The sequence below is a fragment of the Scatophagus argus genome, chromosome 3, assembly GCF_020382885.2.
Source record: "Scatophagus argus isolate fScaArg1 chromosome 3, fScaArg1.pri, whole genome shotgun sequence".
In the NCBI taxonomy this organism is placed as follows: domain Eukaryota; kingdom Metazoa; phylum Chordata; class Actinopteri; family Scatophagidae; genus Scatophagus; species Scatophagus argus.
The window spans coordinates 16,137,612-16,160,110 of record NC_058495.1 but is presented as its reverse complement, the minus strand read 5'-3'; the positions used below and the strand labels follow the sequence as shown (position 1 = coordinate 16,160,110).

The 22,499-nt window shown below is 43.6% G+C and overlaps 2 protein-coding genes across 3 annotated transcripts in view; one reads left to right on the top strand and one right to left on the bottom strand.

Annotated features, from left to right (window-relative positions):
- Positions 1 to 707: 707 nt before the first annotated feature.
- fam72a (family with sequence similarity 72 member A) lies at positions 708 to 5,322 on the bottom strand. The gene is made up of 4 exons (XM_046384176.1): positions 4,553 to 5,322; positions 4,228 to 4,305; positions 3,377 to 3,501; positions 708 to 3,278 (listed from the first exon to the last, which is right to left on the bottom strand). The coding sequence occupies exons 1-4, from the start codon at positions 4,702 to 4,704 to the stop codon at positions 3,184 to 3,186; spliced, it is 450 nt and encodes a 149-aa protein (XP_046240132.1). The 5' UTR covers positions 4,705 to 5,322; the 3' UTR covers positions 708 to 3,183.
- A 411-nt stretch (positions 5,323 to 5,733) lies between these two features.
- The window catches only part of srgap2 (SLIT-ROBO Rho GTPase activating protein 2), a 51,991-nt gene continuing 35,225 nt past the window's right edge, over positions 5,734 to 22,499 (top strand). For both annotated transcript variants that reach the window (XM_046384173.1, XM_046384172.1), the window contains exon 1: positions 5,734 to 6,516. In XM_046384173.1, the coding sequence (XP_046240129.1) occupies positions 6,450 to 6,516 (67 nt within the window). In that variant the 5' untranslated portion in view covers positions 5,734 to 6,449. The remainder of the gene's footprint in view (positions 6,517 to 22,499) is intronic.

The following is a 22,499-nucleotide window of genomic DNA, read 5'->3' as shown; positions in this document are numbered from 1 at the left end:
TCATCCAACCATGTCCTTTTAGACTTTGCTTTGTGCACTGGGGCACAGTCATGCTGGAATAGGAAAGGGCCTTCACCAAAATGTTGCCACAAAGTTGGAAGCATAGCATTGTCCAAAATGCCTTGAAGCATTAAATTTTCCCTTCACTGGAAGTAAGGGACTGAGCCCAACCCCTGAAAAACACCCCACAAAGAGGTGTGTCTGGATATTTTTGTCTATATGATGTACTCACTGCATGTCTGTCCATCCTGGAAGAGGAAAGCCAATTTATGTTACACTTCTCTTGTTTTCCTGTGTCTGTCTCACCAGTCTGAAGTTGTGATGTATGTTGCACTTTGTTGTGAAGCCCTCTGAGAAGAACTTGCGATTTGTGGCTATAAATAGAACGAACTTGATTGTTTTGCTAAATTCATTATCGACCCTTGCAGCCAAGTGCACACAGTAAATTAGAAACACATCAGTTGTTTCCTCTTCTTCCCATAACAGGATCTCACACGTTTCCACAGTGTCATGAGGATTCATTTCAACAAATATGATTCGTGCTAACTTTTCTAACTCATCCTCTTGAGTGCACAGTAGATGTCAATTTCTGCCCATAATAAGTTTTCTGTAGAGCCAGGGACAGGCAGCAGATATGGGGAAGAAGTTAATGTGGATCTCACTTAAGCAAAAAAAGACACAAAAAATGACAGCAGACCTTCAGGGCATTTATGATATTCTGAAAAAAAAAAGTTTATTAATTTAACAAGCATACAAAACAACAATCATCTTTTCAAACTAACAATGCAGTTTCAGTGCAATTCCAAAATATACATTTTTTTTCAGCAGGGCATGTTAATCAAAGTTATTCACATCAGCAACAGCCATTTAAATAATTCTTTTGATTATCATCTGACAATTGTCCTAGCCAGAGGAAGCTCACAAGTGATACCTTCTTGAGGTAAAACTGTACACATCCAACCTTTAACGTACAAAAACAAAGCACTACATCACAAAATGAAATATTAAATACATGAACAAAAACAGTACCATAGCATGATACAGTACAAACCAATGCATTTGTAAACAAAGCTTGTAAACAGAAAGGAAGTATGTGGTTATAGATATTTGGTTTGTGAGTTTAACAAATACCTAGCTGATGCACTGTATCAGTTACCACATAGACAGTATTTGGTGTGCAAGTGTAGCAGACTCAGTCAGTTCTAACTTTTAAGATGAAAGATGTGGACAAAGTTTTCCTCCTCTATGTGTATTTGTCAACAACTAGAGGCTACAGCATAGATAAACATAGAGGCCATTTAAAAGTTTAAAAAAGGACATATTTTCTTTATTCTTTTCCTTCAGGTAAGAAGTGACATTCTGTGTTAGCTTCCTTCATCAATGTCTGCCCACAATACAGGTCTCATTCAGCCACAGAAAGCCTGTTAGTTTGAGACAGGATCGTATCATCAGCAGGGCACAGCAGTGAAACAATGACGAACAGAAGGATGTCACTGCCAAAAAAGGACCGACTTGAGTCAAGCCCCTCGTGACTGGAAGATGTTGAAGCTTGCGTCTGGCACAACAGGCTGAGGACAGGCCCCGGTCGGCGGGTGATGACCAACTGCACATGCAGCATTAACCCCCTCGAGTCCACATCTTAATAAAGATGTGGACTTCCAGCGACCACAACATCAATAAGGCCAACAGATTACTGAAGGTTGAAAGTTTTTTTTGGCCACCACCAATGACTTCAACTTAACAATATGAAATTCAATAAAGTGGCACAAAATGAGATAACTCCTTTTTAGTCAGTTTATAAGTTCAACATTGATATGTTCCACGATTCTTTGGAGTTTTCTTCTCTTCAGGTGCTACAATTTTGCGGCTACATAAACTGAATATGATAATATAACAAAAACATAGCATGGACACGGAAATCCACTCCACCCGTGGAGTGCTGAACAAGTGCACCATTTGTTAGTTCCCCATTCAGTCTTATCCTGTATGAGCAATCTGGGAATTTATCACTCTATCTGAGATCTGAACACACACTCTAACTGTTGAGCTTCAGCTGCTCCGGGCCTTTGTTTGGAAGCGCACCCTATGCAAGTCAGAATGTTAGTATCAGAGATTGCTACAGTGAGATTCATCTGGGCTCTAAGCACACACTGCTGCTGTGTCTGGCATGTGATGAACACTGTATTAGCATATCAAAAAGTATCACTGATAGAACGTCAGATCGTGAGGTAACCAAAATCAAATATGCCCTTGAAAAACAAGAAACTCAAAGATATACATCATTCAATAGTTGTGCTATTTCTCCAACACATGGGATTCAAAAAGCACTCCAGCTTTCACTCAGCACCCAGCCACAAAGACAGCATATAAGCCTTTAAGACATGACTGTTAATGGGAGTGTCTGCTTATTACAGCATATTCAATGTACAGATTATAACTGCCATGAAAAACAGCAGGCAGGCTAACTGTGGTCATCTTATAAGAAAACTGGACTTAATGTAAGCAGCTTGAAAAAGCACAGCATTCACTGGTTAAGTCACGCTGTCTTGTCACACCAAACTCCCAACTTCTCACGAGGCCAATCAAAACAATGAGCTCAGTGGAGACTCTGTGAGTAGAATACACTAGAATAAATGAGTCTATTTTCACTTCACTTCAGCCACATGTTTTAGAAAAGCCCACGTACAAAAAAAAAAAAAAGAGAGGAAAGAATATGTGGGATAGTATGAGTGTGTCTGTGCTTTTAACAGTGAAAAGGTGATGAGGAAAGGCATGGTCATAGTTTAAAGGGTAATTCAACACTAAATCACAGAGGAACGATAACTTTTGCTGCACTGCTCATCTCTGCAGGTATAAATTTTTGAACCATGTTGTGTTTCTGGCCACAAGTCAGTCAGTTAGATTACAGCAGGTGTTCACCATCAGCTGTCAAAGACAAAATTTCTGCTGTGACATCACTGACTGGGGTGTGTCCATGTGCGCACCATGGGTTGAAGCTTTTAACCCATGCCGAGCAGTGAAGCAGCACTTTTCTGCCCTGTTTGATCCAGTATTAAATTACCCTTTAAGGCTTCTCTTTTCTCTCTTATCTCAAGCATGGTTTGTACACTCAACCACCACCTCTTGTAGCTCCACCTCTCATATGCTGGCGTTCCAGGTCTCTCACATTGTCCATTTCCCTCTCTACCTAATACACTCCTCCTCTGATGGGCTTTCTGACTCTTCGTTCTCACTGTCATCCAGCTCGGGAAGATCTCCCCACAGCAGAAGATTCAGACCTGCGGACATATTGGAGGGTGACAAAGGCTTATGAAACACATTCAACAGAGTGAAACTGCAGTGAATTCCAGTTTAATCCAGGGAGGCTTATACTGACCTGTTGCATCCAGTCTGTTGAGTGTAGATACGGCATCGCTATTGAACATCCAGAAATGGCCGTTGTTGCAGGAAAGCAGGCAGGGTTTGCAGGGGGCCACAACATGATAGCCTACAACATTACCACTGGGAGAGAGAGAGAATAAAGAAGAAACGTCTGTCAGCACTTTACTGGAGGCTCTTCTGAAAACTGCTAACACCACTAGCGAATGTCTATTATCTAACAGATGTTTGTTTTTGACCTGTGTACAACAACAAAAGCCTGGGAATACAAAAGAGGCTCCACAAAGCCTCACTGTAGCACCAAATCCTCCTTTAGGTTAATACCAGAAATAAAGGCCACAGGGCTGAATTTCATTCGAACCACAGGTGTACAGAACCCTTAACCATTTGTCGACAGCCATTCAGCCATCATCAACAGATAATTCATGGGAGACTGTTTTGATAATTGATTGGGACATTTTTAATGTAGAAACAATCTAAAATTCCAGCTCCTTAGAAATGTTGACAGTTTGCTGCTTTTCTCAGTTTTCGCGTCATTGTAAATTAAACAGATTACATTAGATTAGAATATATCAGATTTTGGACTATTGGCCAAACAATACAAGACATACAAAGATTTCACTGCTCACTGTTTTCAATAATGAACCAACTGATTAATCACAAAGATAGTCATAATATAAACAGACAATGAAAAGAATTGTTAACTGCAGCTCTGTATGTGTGTGTGTGTGTGACAGCTTTATGGCCAAGACCTACTTGTTTACTGTGCTGGTTGTTGTACTAACATTTTACATCAGCAGATGGTTTTCCTAAAGCAGCCCCTAGAGGCTATAGAAAAGTTGTACATACCACTTGAGACAAGCGATGTCTCTCAGTTTGCACTTGCAGCTTTCAGTGGAGTAGCAGCTGGCCACAAAGTCAACAGTTCTTGAGGGAGGGTGCGTGTAATGAGAAACAAACATGGCAATCAAAGGTTAAAACCCACATTAATTTCACATTGTTACGCAACAAAACATTGTATGGTTGTCAATTGTGGCCATCTTCCAATCAAATGACCAATCAGCCTAAAAAGCAGTTAGCTGCAGTTTGTTTTAAGTAATGTTACACCTTGCCATGGCGACAACAGCAGACAAAAACAAAGGCTAGCAGCATCGCTAACCAGATTAGCACTCACCTATTGGGAGGTATATCCGTCGAAAAAAGCTCAACCTCAGTATCTGCAAGAAGCACTGCTTTCATGCCTCTTGTGCAGAGCAGACTGTCACAAAATATGCAGTTCACCTGGGTCACACACTTGTTTTTGAAATTAGCGTTGGATGTAGACATTGTTGTCCTGTTAGAACGGACGAACTCTCTCGCTCTTTCTGCTCCCAGACAGCAAATACAGCAGAAAAACTAAAGTCTGGAACTGATGTAACAATAGTTCACTATCCGCTAAATAAGGGACAACAATATTCGATCTGACGTTAATTTCGCTAGCCCTAACGTCCTTGTGCAAACGTTAGCTTTCCCCAAACGAAAATAACGGAAGGCAGCTAATGTTAGCTTGAAGAACAAACGCACGGAAAAATATTTTCCGCGAAACGATCTCAGTGTAAAAGCAAATGGTTAGTTGTATTATTGATAAATACACGATATCAGCAAATCACTAGGCTGTTTTAAACGACTGGCTCAACATCCATTCAGATGTAGTTAACAGCTAACTAAATAGCTGTCAGCTTTGTTTACAACTTCCTGGTATTTAACGGCACTTCCTGGAACTATCTTTAAAAGACCCTACACATGACTCTGATTGGATACTCCCCATAGTAACCCAGACCATTGGCCAGTTTTATTGCAAAGTCTGAATTTAATTGGCTAATTATTATACTTGAACAGCCTACATTGAAAAGTTCTGAAAGCCGATTGGTCCTGCAGTATGCCATTCGAATTCAGTTTCACCAATTGTAGTGTGGAAAGTATAGCTTTGTCCTATAAAATTAAGCGAGGTTATCTTTAAATCGGTCAAAAAAAAAGAAAAAAAAGTTAATACATTGACAGTAAGGAGGAGAATTCCAGATAGTCTGCTTAAATTACACTATTGTTATCCATTGCTGATGCGTTTTCATCGTGTCAGTATCATTAGCGAGAACAGATAAAGTTATAACTAGCTAGCAAGCTAAAGCTAACAGCGAGAACAGATAGTTATAACTTGCTAGCAAGCTAAAGCTAACATTCGACTTTTTAGCTAGTTTGGGCTAACATCTTCTAGGTTATATTCCGAGCCAAAGTTGGTGATTTGTTGCTTTATTGAACACACTTTTGCTCACATTTCCCACCACAGAGTATACCAGTGGCATACCATGCTAAATACTGCTTTTTTTGAGTTTTCAAGATTGGTTCCTTGGTGATACCTTTTACTGTCAGACATTGTAATGAAACTTTAGGCTATAAAATCACCTGGTCTGACCAGAAAGCACCCATGAGAACTTGTTACATGCATTTCAGGGCTTGTGGTTTACGTAAACTACTCAACTGAATACTATGCATGCGTGCATCCTCGCTTGTCCTGCGCACTGAGGGCTGACCAGCCAGCCCTTCCATCTCCTCTCAGATCCTCCTCTCTCTCACTTCTGGGGGGGAAGAGGAGAGCAGTTTTAGGCAGACGGACAGTTGCGAGGCCAATATCGGCTCAGGGCAGATTGATAAAAAAAACAAAAAACTTCTGGAAGTGGTGGCTGAGAAGCTGTCGCTGTTTGTTTTTTTCAAACAGGGAATGACTATCCTTTTACTTGAAGTTGTTTGCACCATAACCGGTTTTGAGGAGGCGGTGAGGCGCGGCGGCGGATGGGAACATACAGCAACAGCAGCAGCAGCGCCAAACTCACAATGCGCCCGGAGTGAACAGAGGCAGGGAGACAATACGGATCCGCGGGCACGCTGAGGAGCTGCACTCTCTCATCTGGGCTCTCTTTTTCTTTTCAAAACCTTTTCTAGAGTGCCATTTCCCCAGTCTCCGGCTGATTCATTGATTAATTGAGACAAAATTGACTTCGCGACGAGGGCAAGTGGTTTGATCTCCAAACTCAGCCATGACGTCTCCGGCGAAATTCCGAAAGGACAAGGAGATAGTGGCCGAATATGAAACTCAAGTTAAAGGTAAAACTTTTTAAAAGCTTGTCACATTTTAACGCATAGCTCAGGGTAAAAGTCTGTAACGTTGAATCTGTGCTTTATGAACATATGGTGTGTTTTTCTTGACTTGGCTGCCTTCATGATTTTCTGTACCCTCACCTCTCCTATCAGGCGTAAAGGGTATGCTTGCCTTTGTATATATCACCAATCATTTATGACGGTCGGTTGTGCTTATGCTCACGAGACAGATCAATACCATATCAATAATTGCATTCATAATCAGTTCATCATGATCAGCGTGTCTTCGAGCGTGTGATCGCTCGCCTTAAACGCAGCACACAGATGGCCAACAAAGACAGGGAAAAAAAAGCCCTCTCAGAAATCAGTGTTGCTGGCCAGATGTGGGCCCTATGTGAGAGGTCTGTAAAGAAAAGCTCATGTGAAGGTGGTGTGTGTCGTGTAGACTACCCCAGAGGGCTGGGGTTTCGACATGGAACAAGGCAGGGCGTTTTCTCTCCCTGTCTCCTGCGTGTCTGTGCTGCTGCTGCTGCTGCTGGTGGTGTGCTATGCCGTCCGTTCATGCTGCAAACGTGTGTGTGTGTGTGTGTGCGCGCGGGTATGGCTTTAACGCAGATTACAATCAAATGAACAATTTGTGCAAAGGCTTGTCCATTGATTACAGCTCATAGGTGTCGCTCCTGCAGATGATCAGGGACACGAGAGAGCAGCAGGGGTGGGAGAGCGGATCGTAGTGGTTAGAGAGGGGCGTTCAGATGTTAACTGTTTACTGGCTGATTGGTGTGTGTGTGTGTGTGTGTATGTGGGTCGATGTTTCTGTCGCCAGCCAGGTACACTGTAATCAGCTGGGTAGTGTCAGTCACGGCGACTTCTTAAAGGTTAATGGTATTGCCAGGCCTCAGGCTGGGGAAGAGAGAGAGGGAGCACAGGTGGCAGGAAAGAGGGGGGCGAGGGATGTGGAAGAGAGGGAGGACAGGATATTATCTTCCTCATGAGCAGCAAGTTTCCACTACTGCTGCAGTGCCCGATCACCAGGTAAACTGGGCAATCACCATCCTCCTCACACCTGCTTCTCGTGACTTTTTACGAAAACCTCTCTCGTCTCCAGTCTTGTCTCCAACATTTACCCACCCATGACCCCCCCGGTCCAGTAGAGCTGCTGCCACCCGCAACTCTGTAGGTTAGAGCAGCAGGTCAGTGACGAACAAAGAGGTTATAGAGAGTGTGATCATAAATCTCTGTGTTGTCAAACTGGAATTTCTCGTGTTAATCAACAGGTACATTTCACATGTCAGACCTGTCTGATGTCCTTGTTCCCTGTATGAAAGTGTCACCTTTGCTTCACCACTCCATCCAAGTTTAACCTTTAACTTGTCACTTGTCCGTACGTCTGCACAAAATCTGTCCAGGAGTTTGATTTGGTCTTGACCAAGCAGTCCTGCCAGTTAGCCTAGTGAACAGAGTAATCCGGAGTAACTCATGTTAGCTCGCTGTGTTCCACCTCTTATTAGCCACCTCCTCTTATTTAACAGCCTATCTGTAAACTCCTTTAGCTGTCAGCACAGTCACATTAGCGCTGTTGTCTCAATGTCCCGGTAGGCCAATGTTTATGCTTGGCAGCCTGCATAAAGGCTTTCTGTCCATGATGCATTGTGAGGGCTTTCTGCTGTGGTTGTCAGCTTGTTGACCGACTGTTTGTCCATCGATTGCCCCCCCTGCATCGATTCCTCCTGTCACTTACTTCACTGCTCCTTAGTGAACAGCTGTGTTGAACTGTCTCTCCCTTCCTCACTGTGTCCACACGTTTGTCCACATACCGTCTTCCCTATGATGATAGGATAAACCTGTGCAACCACATCACTGTTTGAGGTGTGTGTGTTGGGTGTTTCCCCATCGGTTTAGAGGTGTCTGTAGGTGCTGTGACATTCCCAGCAGTCTCTCTTCTCTGGGAGACAGAGACAGTCTGTCATTACCCTCTACACTGCTGTTAGAGATTTTGGAGATAATGGAGGGGATGGAGCAGAAATAAATGAACCACCTACATGTCACATTTCTGTCTCCCTGTATTTGCTAACACGTGTCTGTCTTGTTTCCCAAATCTTTAATGGATGCGCAGTTACAGTCCAGCTACCAGACGAATAAAACCTTTATGCCTGTGCTCCAGTCAGGCAACAGGAACAGTGTTTTCATGCTGCAGCCCCACACTGCAGCATCAAGGGGACAGTAAATATAAATCCTTCCATGGCTCACATTTGTACATTTCTGCAGGAGGAGAGGAAGATGCATGATGCAAACATTCACCCGGACAAGGGCTTTACAGACTAGTACAAGCACTTGAAGAACGTCTTTGTTCTGATTATTAAGACCCTCCCCTGTCATATTAATTAATTTTGTGTTGTGTATCATAGTCTACTGTAGCTGTACTGCATTCAATATAGATAGTGTTATGCATGTACATACAACATCACATTCATGCCACACACATAGGAATTTAAGATAATTTGACGTCTTGTAATGCAGCTCTGCTCTCCCCTACTCCTTTACATCTTTAAAAGTTTGAAAATATACATATCTTAAGTGCTGGCGAATGTTGCTTCTAGGTATTTTATATCTCCTATCATTCAAAAAGCCTCCACGCCCTTCAGTGTCTTTGTGAAGAAACAACCTGTGGAGTTGAACCAATTACTAAATGTGGGTATGGGGATGCCGTGCGCACTGTCATCTCACCTGTTGACCTGTGAGCAGAAGAATATTTCCTACACACACACACACACACACACACACACACTGAGTTTGTGTCATCTCACATAGGCAGAGTCCTGATACTCACTTAATATGGGATTCTGGCTCATGCAAGGAATGTTCCTACTGCTCAGGAAGTGGGGTGTGTGTGAGAGAGAGTGTTGGGAAGACAGTTTGCATCAGAGGGGTGTGTGTGTGTGTGTGTGAGAGAGAGAGAGATCTGAGATGCAGAAAAGGAAGGCAAGAATGTAAGAAAGAGACATATAGCACAAAAAAAAAATAAAACAAGGGACGTCCCAGCACTGATGCCAATGGTTGTACACGGTGCTGAAATGAAGTTAAGAAATGAGCTAATGAGCTGCTATTCGTAGTTCACTTAACACTCATTTGGAATTGAATCCAGAAAGCTACTTTTGCTTTGAGAAGGACTCCAAATTGCCCTGAGCTTCGTCACAGTTACCGGCCCCGTAGCATTTATTCAGTAAACACGCATCTAGTCGTTATCACCATCTCTCATCTCCCAGTCAGGAAGCCCGACATATTCTCTTTTTCTTTTTTTTAAAAGAAAAAGGAAAGCTTTGAATCGAGCAATGGGAAGCATTTTAGAGGGAAAATTAGGGAGTGCTGCTCAGTCTTTAAAAACATATGACAGATGTTTCATTTTTCAAGTACATTTTGGCTCAGCGCTTTAGCATCTGTCAGCGTGTTACACATCTGGGATTGTTAATAAGTGGCTGCCTTTGCAAATAACTGTCACTGATAAAACATATTGATTATGTTTTTAAAGTTAGAAATACAGAGCATGTTCAGCCGCAGAGTCTGATGTATTGAATAACCTTTATTGATCTTTAGACTAAATGCTCGCACACAGAGAGTTATGCACAGGTTGTGTCTCCAAACAGATGTAAGCTGTTATAATTTTCCAGACCAGCCTATAAACTCATTCAGCTCTGCAGATATGATGTCGATCTGTCTCCCCGATGAGAGAGGATGAACGCCTGGGGCCATAAACTCAAACCGTGTGTCTGCCTACGTGTACGTTACTAAGCTGCCTGTTTACAAGGCAGCCGGAGGAACATATGATTTAGGATAAATGGTTGCTTTCACCAGCGCACAATGGGAAAGGTGGTGACACAGCAAGAGGTTTGTCTGCAAGGAGGATTGTGGGTCAGTGTCGGTGTGTGTATGAGGCTCTAGCACTGGCAGAATATTTCTTTTTTGTGTGTGCGCTGTGGTTGATTGATGTATATTTGATCAGGAGGAGCAGGGATACAGCAGAGGGGTCCACTGACATAAATTGCAGGGAGGTTTTGTCTCTGATTTATTAACAGGTATGGAACAGTAAGAAGCAGAAGGAATAAATAAATGATAAAATACAGGGAAAGTGGATACGGCTCGATTCAGTTAGTGGTGGTTTTAGTGATTTTTTTTTTTTCAATAACACTCTGCCAGTTAGGGATGTATTGTGTTGTTCAGTGGTGCATTTAACAACCACAAGTCAATCGCTCTTAATGTTATTGCTTGCCCTAAACTCTACAAGTGTGTGGGTGTCTGTCAGGTTGTGTTGGTGAAATGGAAAGGTGGGGGTGGGGGTTGTCCTCGGGCTGTGTGTTAGCATTGTGAGATGAATTAAAAATGCTAACTGGGCTTAAAATAATCAGTCAGGAAGGATGTTTGTGTGAAACTAAGGTTCAGGAGTCACTCTGGAACACACACACAGAGAGTGTGTGAAGCTTCCTGTTTGGGCCCACGACTTTGTGCATGGGCAAAAGAATCAACTGTCTTTCACACACACACACAAAAACATAGTACAACTCACTTTTAGCTCTGCAGCCAGCACACTTCCCTCCCAGAATAGAAAGGAATCGAAAAATGAAGGTTTTTTTGGAGTGAAAATCTGTTCCCTTTGATAAGTCACAATAGAACAATGTGTTCCATAGCGGGTGTCCCAACCGTCCTTTCGGTTTGCGTGTGTGTGTGTGTGTGCACGAACAGTAGCAGTCACCTTGTGCTGTGTCAGCACCAGACACGATACAGCTGAAAACACTCATTGATTTTCTGTCCCCCTTCTAGCTGTCTTCTTCTTACTTATTCCTCAGTAATATGACAATTTACTACAGCACTGCTGCAGCACCTGAGCGAAAACACACAACGTTAACAGAAAGTGCTGAGCTGGCTCAGTACAAACACACACACACATAACTGCTGTGCTGCTGCTTACAGGTCATTGAGTGTGTTATTGTCATGTCTCATCCATCCATCCTACCCTCCTTCATTGTGATACAGTTGATAGCTGAGAGATAAAAGAGGAATGTCTGCTGTGATATGCAGTTGAACTCGTCCAGACATACTGCAACACCGAGGGTATCAAATCAGACAAAAAGCTCATCAGTGTCAGTGATGGAGAGAAGAAGTTAGAGTGCTGGAAAATGAACCTGGGGGAAAAAATGAAATAACCACAAGGAGAAGAAAAGGACAGCCGGTGAAGCCAAGTGGGTAAGGTCAAAGTTCAGCTGCTAGATGCTGTTCATTGATGCCAGATGTTCCAGATGCTCTGATTGGGCCACAGATGTTCCGTCTGCTCTGGTTGGCTAATCCTCACACTCTGGCTGACACCCCTTTTACTAGGCTTTCAGCACTCAGGCATGTTGGGATTGGTTGAAGTCTCCCCTCTCTCATTTCAGGTGTTCCTGCTGTGGTGTGTGTTGCTATCGTATGAAATCATTTTTGCTTTAAACTTGCGTTGTGAGGACATTTCAATCCTCACAACAGTTTGAAGGTTAGAATTGGGGATAGAGTAAAGGCTGAAGTGCCATTTAGTTGTGATGGTTAAGTTAGAGGCGAGGGAATGCATTAGGTTCATGAGGGTGTGGGTGCACCCATATGAACCTGATTTGTGTACCCAGTCAATGGGTAAACTTTTTGTCTTGAACGAACAATGAGGAAGCTGATGTCCTATTTACCTACTGCTGGTTTTTTGCATAACGTCAACTGTAGCATTCCACTCAGACAGTTGATTTCATCTGAGATGATGAAGTTGAGCGATGTTGCAATGTTGGTGGAGCAGATGTTACTACTCGCAAATGTTCACATTTGAGGAACTGAAAGCAGTGACTTTAGAACATTTTTTTTTCTTCAAAAGACTAAAGGTGTGCTATGAAGGGTTTGTCTGTTGCTGTTGTAAGTGATGATTGAGAGAGATTACTTTTGTGTGAGTCTGTTTGTTGTAGTTTAGGAAATGAGATGTCGAATGGTTTTAGCTCTTAAAGCATATTTGATCACACTACCCAAGCCTGTCTGTGAATGATTTTTTTTTTTTAATATGAAACACACACATGGCAACAGCAGAGCAACCGGTGAGGGTGTGTAAAAATGTAGAAGGCAGGGCCGTGCTCAGGCCTACCCCCTCACACACACACTCTGTCTGTCAATCCCATACTCCCTCTCCCTCTTTTTCAACCTTTTTCCTTTTGTCAGCCTACATCCAACGAACAATCAGACCATTGTGAAAAGAACTGCTTGTGTTTAACTCAAACTCTCTCTTTTTCTCACACTTTTTCTCCCCTCCTCTTTTGCTCGCTCCCTCTTTTTTTCTCTCTCCCCTTCCTCTCTGTCGTGATGTTTGTCAGTTCTAATGAAATGTGACACACACATTTCTGACGCGCCTACTACGGCAGCTTGAACCAATATCATCACTTTATCATTTCAGCATATATGGCACACATGTTGTGCTCCCGTCAATGCATGAGCCTCTGAGCAGGACACTGACTCACAACCAGCTGGGAGAGTGAGAGGATGTTTGTGTTTGTGTTGGTGAGAACATCTTTAAGAGGGATCTATATAAAACCCGAGCAGGGCAGAGACAAAGCCCACTCATATCCTCTGTAAAACAATCAATAGGAGAACAGACATCCAGCTGTAAATAAATAGGGGGAGAGGCAGAAAGAAGGGAAGGAGAGAAAACACAGCAGTAGAAAGGCTGGATAATGCTCCCGGGGGAGATGCCAGAGGAAACAGGTTGTGTTTGAACAGGCCTCATACGTGGCCAAAGAACAGGAGGAGAAAAAAGCAAAGGAGTCTGACCAAGCAGGGAAAAGGGAAGAAAGGCGGGAGGCATAAAGAGGAGAGGAGAAAGAGGAGGAGGAGGAGGGATCAAAATGTGTAAGACGAGGCTTGAATAGGAGAGAATCTTTGAGAAGTATAAACCCCTGTTCTGCTAGGGTGCATGATCTATCTGCTCAGTTCGGTATGTGAGTGAGTCCAGTATGCGCTTATATTAGCCTTTTCACTCCCCATCTCCGTCCTTCTCTCCCTCTCTCTCTCTCTTCTTCTCTCCTTCCCCCTCCATCAGCAGCTTCTCTCTGCACGTAGGCACAGTCGGTTGCTAGGGTTACTGAATTGCCCCCATTTTTCTGGGTTTGTGAGGAGCAGAGGGAAAATGAGAAAGAATAATGTAGATTTGTCCCCCCTGTAGGGTCTGGCTAATCAGGTTACCACCACACACACACACTCACACACTTCAATTCCATGTTGAACCTTCAGAACCTGAACCATGGTCTTTTCAGGTTTTTCTTCCTTTTTTGCTCTCTTGCTTCACATTCCCGTTCTCCTTATTTGCTCTCCACCACCTCCTTTATTCCTTCTTTTCATCGCTTTTTTTCCATAGTGTCACTGCTGTTTCCTCATCTCCTTCAGGCTGCAGGGTGGTATCTTCTGTGTGTGTGTGTGTGTGTGTGTGTGTGGGATGGAGGCACTCGTGGTTTGACTAAGACATTCTTAATTGTCGTTGTTGGCTCTGGAAAATAATTTGGCATGTCACAGTCATGTTTTCAAGCTGGATATTTGAGAAGCCCAAGGTTGCATCTTAAAACTTACATCTGCATCAACTGCTGTAAATGATTAGCAAGAGGGTGGGCGGGTTGTGCTGGTATTGAGGAGAGAATTTCAGTGTTGTGACAAGTTTATGTGTGTGTTGAAACTGGGTAATCACTGGATGCTGGCACTCGCCATTCGGGTTCACACCTCTGCTAATGCTGTTTTAATGAAGCCATTCATCACCTCGTCTCAGCTGAAGCAGCCTCTCTCTCTCTGTCCTTTTTTCTCCTGTATGAATGTGTGTGAGGACATGGCGTTCTTCCCCCTGGTTGCTAAGTGGATGCACCGGTTCTATTTTAGTTGTTCCCACCATTAAAGCTGCTCTGGTTCAACATTCTCCCATTTTCTCCTGTGTTTGTTGCTGCACATATACGGGCTTAAAGAGGCTTCAGAGCCCCAGTTCCACAAGAGCTGAGATGCTGCATCAAACATAAACCAGAATGTGATAAACAGATAAGACAATACATTTATTGTTTTACTTGATTTTGCTAATTTCTGTAAACATACGCTTATTATGAATTTGATGCATTTTTTGCAATGTGTTGCAGACACGCTGTAACAGCTTCCACTCTTCTGGGAAGGCTTTCTGTGTTTCTGTGTGAATTTTTGCCCATTCATGCAGTAGAGCATTTGTGAGGTCAGACACTGATGTTGGACCAAAAGGCCTGGCTCACAATCTCTGTTCCAGTTCATCCCAAAGGTGTTTGATGGGGTTGAGGTCAAGGCTCTGTGTGGGCCATTCAAGTTCTTCCACACCAAACTCATCCAGCCATGTCTTCATGGACTTTGCTTTGTGCACTGGGGCACAGTCATGCTGGAATAGAAAAGAGCCTTCCCCCAGACTGGGGTCTTGGTATGCTGATGCATTAAGATTTCCCTTCACTGAAAGTAAGGGGCCAAGCCAAACCCCTGAATAACAGCCCCATCCCAATACTTTTGTGTATATAGTGTAGGTGTAAGTCATTGCAGGGCAAATGTTGGAATTGGGATCGTACTTTGTCGATTGTTGGAATGTTGTAGTTTTCTCTAACACACACATTCACATACACAAACACACAGTCCTGTATGGCTAGGACGCTGCATAGCTGAATAGGAACTCCCTCTCCTTTTTGATCCTAAAAACAGGGATAGTCAGCACTTCTTCCCTGATCAGGCCGCTCACGTTACACTTCAAACCAGATGCACTACCCCTGAACATAATCACACACATCACTTAAACAGCTCTTCGGTTGTGTGGACAGTATTTAGGCAAGTGTGCTGCTAACATGTTGATCTCAGCTGCAGGTTACACTGAGGTCACTGTTAGACACTTGCGCAGCAGCAAAAAGTCGATGTCGAGAGCAAACTTCCTGCCTTTGTGTTCCTTTTCGCTCATCCATGTGGGACAGGTTGTGATAGGAGGCCCCTGCTGCGTACAAACAGGGAAACAGGGCTGCATGTGTGCAGAGTCGCACGGTTCTAAAGCAAGAAAGGCTAAATGTCACACATGCTAGCTGACACAGTGATACAAGGTAAACCTGCTTCGGGAGTTGATCTGAACAAGTTCTTATGTCTGTCATAACCATCCACCCAACCTGAGTTTAATTACAGTAAACAGGTGAATCTAAAAGCCAGGCTAATTATATCTAATTTTTTCTTCTTTTCTTTTTTTTGTGACATTTCAACAACCTCTTCTCTAAAAACAGCAAGAAGGAGAAGTGGACTGAAAAGCAGAGACTCTTCAGAGAGGATGGTAGTTTGCGGGGAGAACTGAAACATAAACATAAGTTTATAGGCTACTTATGTAATTTAAATGTATGCAGTCAGTGATGTGTAGAGGACTGCATTTACATGTACAGTGAACAGTGAAGTCTACTAGTGACAGCAGTTGTCTCCAGACTCAAATCGGTGGATGTTGGAGGGTGTGGTTGTGTGGGCATGTCTGATTACTTTCCTTCCTGACTGCATTTATGTATTTGTGCCTGTGTGTGTGTGTGTGTGTGTGTGTCTTTGCCTGAAAGTGTTATTTACCTGCAGCAGCCACTGTACTTGAGCTGTTGCAGCAGCTTGTACTCGGGGCCTGATCTATATCTCGCTGGTGTGCAGGCGCCTGTTAGACTCTGTTTCTCTTGTTCTGCCTCTCGCTGAGCTTGGCCAGAAGGCAATGGTGTATGAAGAACATGCTGATATGTGCTCTTCACTCATGCATGTTTAAGCGTGTCCTGGGGCTGTGTAATATGTACTGTAAAAGTTTCTGAAACTGTCATGTACAAACACAGTAGATAGAAAAGGTGTGGATCTTCTGTTATGCTTCTGCGTGATACATTATGCACACCCACCCATCCACTGAGATTGTGTGGCAGTTATGACAAGATTAACATAGCTCAGTTGATACTGATCACCAGTTTAAGTATTCCTATACAACCCAAAGTGAGTTAATACAGCAGCCTTCTGATAAATCAGATCTTTGTTCGAGATGTTCCAATGCTATTGTTTCCTTCTCGATACTGACTATGATAACTGAACTTTGCATGTTGACCAATGCAGCGTACCGGTCTGATAGTATTGCGGTAGTGTTAACCAATCCGGCATTTTAGGCTGAACTGAGGAGATGCAGGTTGGTTCGAAGGAGCCCGCTGGCATTGTAGAACATTTTGAGGTGCAGTCATTGTGCAGTTGCCACATTCGTAGACTGCAGTCGTTGAAATTATCTTACCATTTTGTGAATTAGTAGCCATGTGAGTCATAGATGTTGTTCTGGAGAAACCCACCACACAGGAGTGGCTGGGTGTTTTGTGTCAGTCCCAAGGATAATGCTGGGTGCCGAAGTGGTCACAGTCAAAGTATTTTAATTGAGCCAGACAACATAGTTTACTAATGAATAGTTAGTGAGTTCACTTAGTGAATAGCAATCCAGCAGCATTCATCATCATTGACAACTAGGGCTGGGTATCATTTAAAAATAATACAGTACCTGTACCATTTGAGTACCTCATTTAATTTATATAATTGCTGCACCCTGAACTGCCAGCTCTCGATACTACTTGATACTGGAGTATTTTGGTCAATACCTTAAAGGTACTGAGTACTGATACTCAGCCGCACTGACAGCAAATCGCCCTGATGTGTGTACTGAGACATTTCTTGAATAGTTGAAAAATAATTGACAACACTTTTCATGTATGCACGTTGAGCAGCTTATGAAGCTGAGGTTTAATCCTGGGTGTGTACCGTAGGAATCAACTTGGTGAGAGTGAAAAGTGCATTGCAAACACTGCATGTAGTAACTGCAGTGTTTACTACTACTCCTGTAGTCGGTAAGTTAGTGTGTAAGTACATTTTGATTTGTCCTACCTGCAGCATATCACTCCTCTATTCAGGCCTGTGATTGAAAGGAAAGTCTTTCCTGTCAGTGTTCCTCTCCCTGTGCGCTGGGCCCACAGTGGAGTGTATAGACCACGTGCTGGCCTGCACTGTGGGATACCCCTCTCAGATTACTGCCTTCCCCTCCCTCCCTCCCTCCCTCCGCTGACCCGCTCCCCTCCTCCTCACATTCCGACTCAGTCCATGTGCTTCAAACAGAGTGGAAAAGGGAACATCCCTCTCGTTATACATGCACACACACATGCTCATTCCTGTTGTGCAGTGGCCTGTACATGACAGGGTGCTTTCCATATAGATCATATGCAGTGTGCTACACACTGTCTGGTCACTTTGTTTGGGAAGTAAACTTCTGCCTAGACCTGTAAGACAAGTGTTTTTTTTTTTTCTTGGAAATGAACAGAGATGAGCCTTGAGTTATCGGGGTGACAGAGAAGTCGACAAAGAAGAAGGGTTAAAAGAGGGTGGTGCCCTTTAGCACAAAGAGCCTTCCCATCAATCACTTCATCGCATTTGTGGCATAGCCACTTGACACAAGCATGTTCTGGTGCCTCCCATCACTCTTTTTGTCTTTCATTTTTTTCCCAAAATCTTGTCTCTCTCACTCCTTTTGTCTCTGCGATTTCTTTCTGTCTGAGGGCAGCGTTGAGTGTTAAACGTTGCTGTCCATGACACTTGCACATACACACAAGCATTCACTGTGTAAAGGTTGCAGTGGGAGGCAGCAGGCTAAGTGGCCGAGTGTGAGTGGGGCTCTTGTCATGTGTTGATGGTATTCCCTCTGAGGAATGTGGAGGAGAGAGTTTCCCAGTCTGGAGTGGTGGATTCCTAAAACTGGATCCGAGCATGAATGTTAGCTTTCAGGAATCATTGTGGGGTCCCATTTCATTTATACATTCATTGTACCATCTGGCTGCATAAAAGTTGTGAAAAAGTAAACAAAAAACAAAAAACTGCACGCCTGTGTAACAATAACGGGATATATTTGCACAACAATGTGGCTAGCAAGAACAGCTTTGAAAACCTGGTGTAGGTCTCACTTCCAGATTTGGGAGTCTACTCTTGAAGTGGTTATAATCTTTGTAAAATGTGACCAGAATTTGTAGATTAAAACAGTTTCATCAGACTGAATTTTATACGGAAGTTAGCATGCTCACCTGCTAGCCCCCCATAGTTTCAGCTTCAGGTGTGTATGAGCGGTGAGTTCGCCATTTCACAAGCTCTAAGTTTAAGTATGCAATAAGTATACAAAGCATACTCACAAAATGTCAAGAACTCACCGAAAAGTGAGAAACATATCATTTTGTCTTTCCACAACCATCCCAACTTTGCGTGCTGTTTTCCACCTGCTGCTGGTACCGAATGCTTTGTATGCTTTGAAATATTATTGAAAGTTATGATGGATATACACAAATGGGTTGATATATGGTTAATGGACTTCTCACACTGAATTCCAATAAAACAAAAAACCAAACTTGCAGCAATGTTTTGGCATAACTGCCCCGTGTTAAAGCAGCTATTGTGTCTCAGCACAGCATGCTGACACTTAATCCCCATTGTTTGTAGTGTCTTTGTTACCGATAATGGCCAGCGAGGCTTACAGTATGTGTGAGTCAGGTCCCTGGTTGTATCCCTCTCCATTGTGCTGCGCTCATACTGGGGATGACAATGAGGGTCACTGTGCTCTGAGTGAAATACATCGCCGTCATAGCTCACATTCTGCATGGTCCATATGCACACAGCACAGCTGGCCCCAGAGCAGCTTCTACAGCACAGAAGCCATTTTGAATTCATGAATTATTTTGTTGTCTTTGTTTCTACAGGGAGAATGGGTCTGATTTCTGACTAGGAAAAGGATGGAGAGAGTGGCTGTGATTTTTTTTTTTTTTTCTGAATAATTGGGAGAGAAAAAGGAGGGCGTTCTAATTCACACAGAGAGGGAGAGAGAGAGAGAGAGAGAGATGAGTGCATGGCTGATGGCTGGGAGCTGGAAAGTCAGAACAGCAGGACTCGGTTAGATCAAACAGGCTTCCTATGCGGATAAGAAGGCGAGCCAGCCTGGGAGAGAGAAAAACACAGGCAGGGAAGGGATAAAGAAAGCAAGAGATGAGCTGTTTTTAAGTCTTTCAAGCTAGGGCGATTTGTTAATAAATGACTCTATCACTTTACCTTGTGTCTGAGTCTTGTCTGAGCGACACATTGCCTAAGGAGAGTTAAGAACAGGTGTGGGCCACATGTCTGTCTCTGGTCCCTCTGGTCTGCTGTGACCTTTGACCTCTCCTTTGCCCTGCCACTCGCAGACACTCTCGGGGTATTGGGGATCGGCGATTGTCGCACACATACTTGCTGCAGCTTGTGTGTCTGCATGCATGTTTATGATGCAGAGATTACCCTGTGTGTGTGTGTGTGTGTGTGTGTGTGAGAGAGAGAAAAGTGCTCCCTCTTCTCACCCTTCAACGCTGAGGCAGCATCAATAATTCAGCAACACATTGCAGAACACAATGCTACACAGCAGCATAGCTTTTTCTCCCATTTCCTCCCTGTAGATTCCTCAGTATTTATCTGTCTCCTGTTAGACTGTTTTTATGCCCCCATTTTGTTTCTCTTGCCCCCTCCCCCAGTCCGCTCAGTTCTCTTCTCATTCTCTGTCATGTTTCCACAGCTATAGCTGAGAATCTGTCAAACCTCTCACTTTTTCTTGCATCCATTAGTGCCTTTTTTTTCTCTTCCCGCCTGTTTTCCTTGCTCTCTTACTCCTGATTTTTATTTTTCTTAAGATATACAGTGTGTTTGAGATTTCACTCCTGGTGTGTCTGGTGGGTCCACTCCCTCCCTCCTCTGTCCCTGTCCCTTTCTTTTAAAATCTTTCTTTTAAAAGGCAGTTTTGAGTGGCCAGAGAGGAGGCTGTGGAGGGGAGCTATGAGGAAAGGGTGTGGCCGCCCACACTGCAGCTCTCTATTGTGTTGCACCGATTCCTCTCTCTGACACACACATCACGTCATCACCAAATAGGATACACGCTGTGTGGAGTCACTGACCCAGTGTTCACTGTTTTCTCATTGGAGAGGCGTATTCTTTTGGTATCAGGGCTCCATTCCTGAGTGTAGATAGCTTTGTTTTGCATCATGTGTCCGAGGGTCATTAGATACCAGACTTCCATAGTGTCAAAGGGCAGGAAGACTGCAGGAGACAGACTTGATCAGCAGGACCTGATCATAATAGGCCTGCCACCAGGATGTCAAGAGGAGGAGGATGCTAGACTTTTAATCTATTAGCTGATACTTCCAGAAGTTTTTCTCACTGTTGGGCCTTCTCTTCAGGGTCAGGCTCCAGAGCAGCCACTCTCTGTTCAGCACCATGCACATCCCAATGGATACTTGCTCACCGTTGCAAAGGAGTGAGGACAGGTCTGTTTTGAGTTAAGTCTGAAGTCTGTTCAAACTGACAACAGCGCTGTGTAAAATATGTGCGAGTGGCTGCGTGGGCGTGAACGTGTTATTGCAGGTAGTGGTGGGAAGATGAAATAGGAACCAGGAAGTCAAGTTGGAATGATGCTTCCAAGTGTTTGAGGGCTTATGCCATGCCTCTTAAGCCACGAAACATTACTCAGCAGTTTGTGCTCCCTTTGAGGCAGAGTTTTACAGCTAGAAATCAATAACTGCAGCAGTTTTCTTCTCTGTCTCTATGTGTAGGAGGTAAATGGCAGAATTGGCACAAAACTACAAGGTGTTATAATTGGACTCAACAGCAGTGGCTGGCCTTGTGTTTGGTTGATGCAGCCCTGTTGCACCAACATGGGGGTCTCAGTAAGTACAGTACATGATGTGAGTCAGAACTATGGCTCCCAGTCCGTCCTTAGCTCCTTAGCTGTGGGGGTCATCAGACTGTGGAGATGGTTGCTATGACCCACAGGTGCAACAGTGTGGCTAAGTAGGCAGTTATGTGTGAGAAAGCAAGACAATAGCCTGTATGTGTGTTTGAGTAGCACAAAGGCTGTGTTCATTGTGTGGGAGGCGTCCCCAGGCTGACCTCAGGTGAGCTCTCCTCACCGTGCAGTGGTTTACAAACACATCCTCTAAGTATCCTGTCAGTCAGACTTTACCTGTGAGAATTGTGGGAGGAGACGATTATTTTTGATCAGTTTCGCTTTCTGCCCTCAGTGTTGATCCACCTCTTACTTTTCATGTACTGGGAAGATGTGTGTCAGGCTTTACTGAGGTTTCTGCACTGCAGAATCATGCAGCCTGTAACACTAAGCTATACAAAGAGTTTATTGAGTTTTAGAGTTTATTTGGGGACTGAGCCTGAACTGACCCCAGTTTGCCCTGCTGCAGGGAGATTAAATTTAGTCTGTGTTTCAACGTCTGCCAGCCTGCAAATTTCTGGTCTTGGCATTTGTCTTTTGAATTACGTCAGGTTCCTCGATGGAGGAATAATGAAGTGTGTCTGTGCTGCTGCTCATCCTGTCAGAGGAACTGCAGCAGCAACATCGTGCATCTTTTGAACGTTGAAAACAAAATCAGACCAGTTTGAAACAATCGATTTATGGTCACATTATTAACTAAAATATACAGTCTATGCAGGAATGTATTAATATATTAATAATGAGCTGTAAAGAGTTTGTACAAGTAACACATTGACACTGATTAGTGTAATCTGCTTCACTCTCATATTAAGCCTGATGGAATGAATGACCTGTCTTGTTCATTTTCCATAAGCTGTGTGTGTGTAGAAGCTCTAGTATTCATTAGAAGGCCAATCTCAAACACAAAATGGCTTGAACAGAAAGTGAGCTTTAACTTAGTGTTATGGTGAACTGAACAGTGACCTGACCACCTAATTCGGATCCCTTCCACATCAAACATCCATGTTTGACCCATACGGACCTAATGACCAATCATATCCCGCTGGCCTGTGGACTGAGTGTGTATTAGTGACTGTTATTCCTGAAGTAATTACTTCTGTCTGAGGATTACTGAGCTCACATTCTGTGAGCTAAATGTGATCTTCAC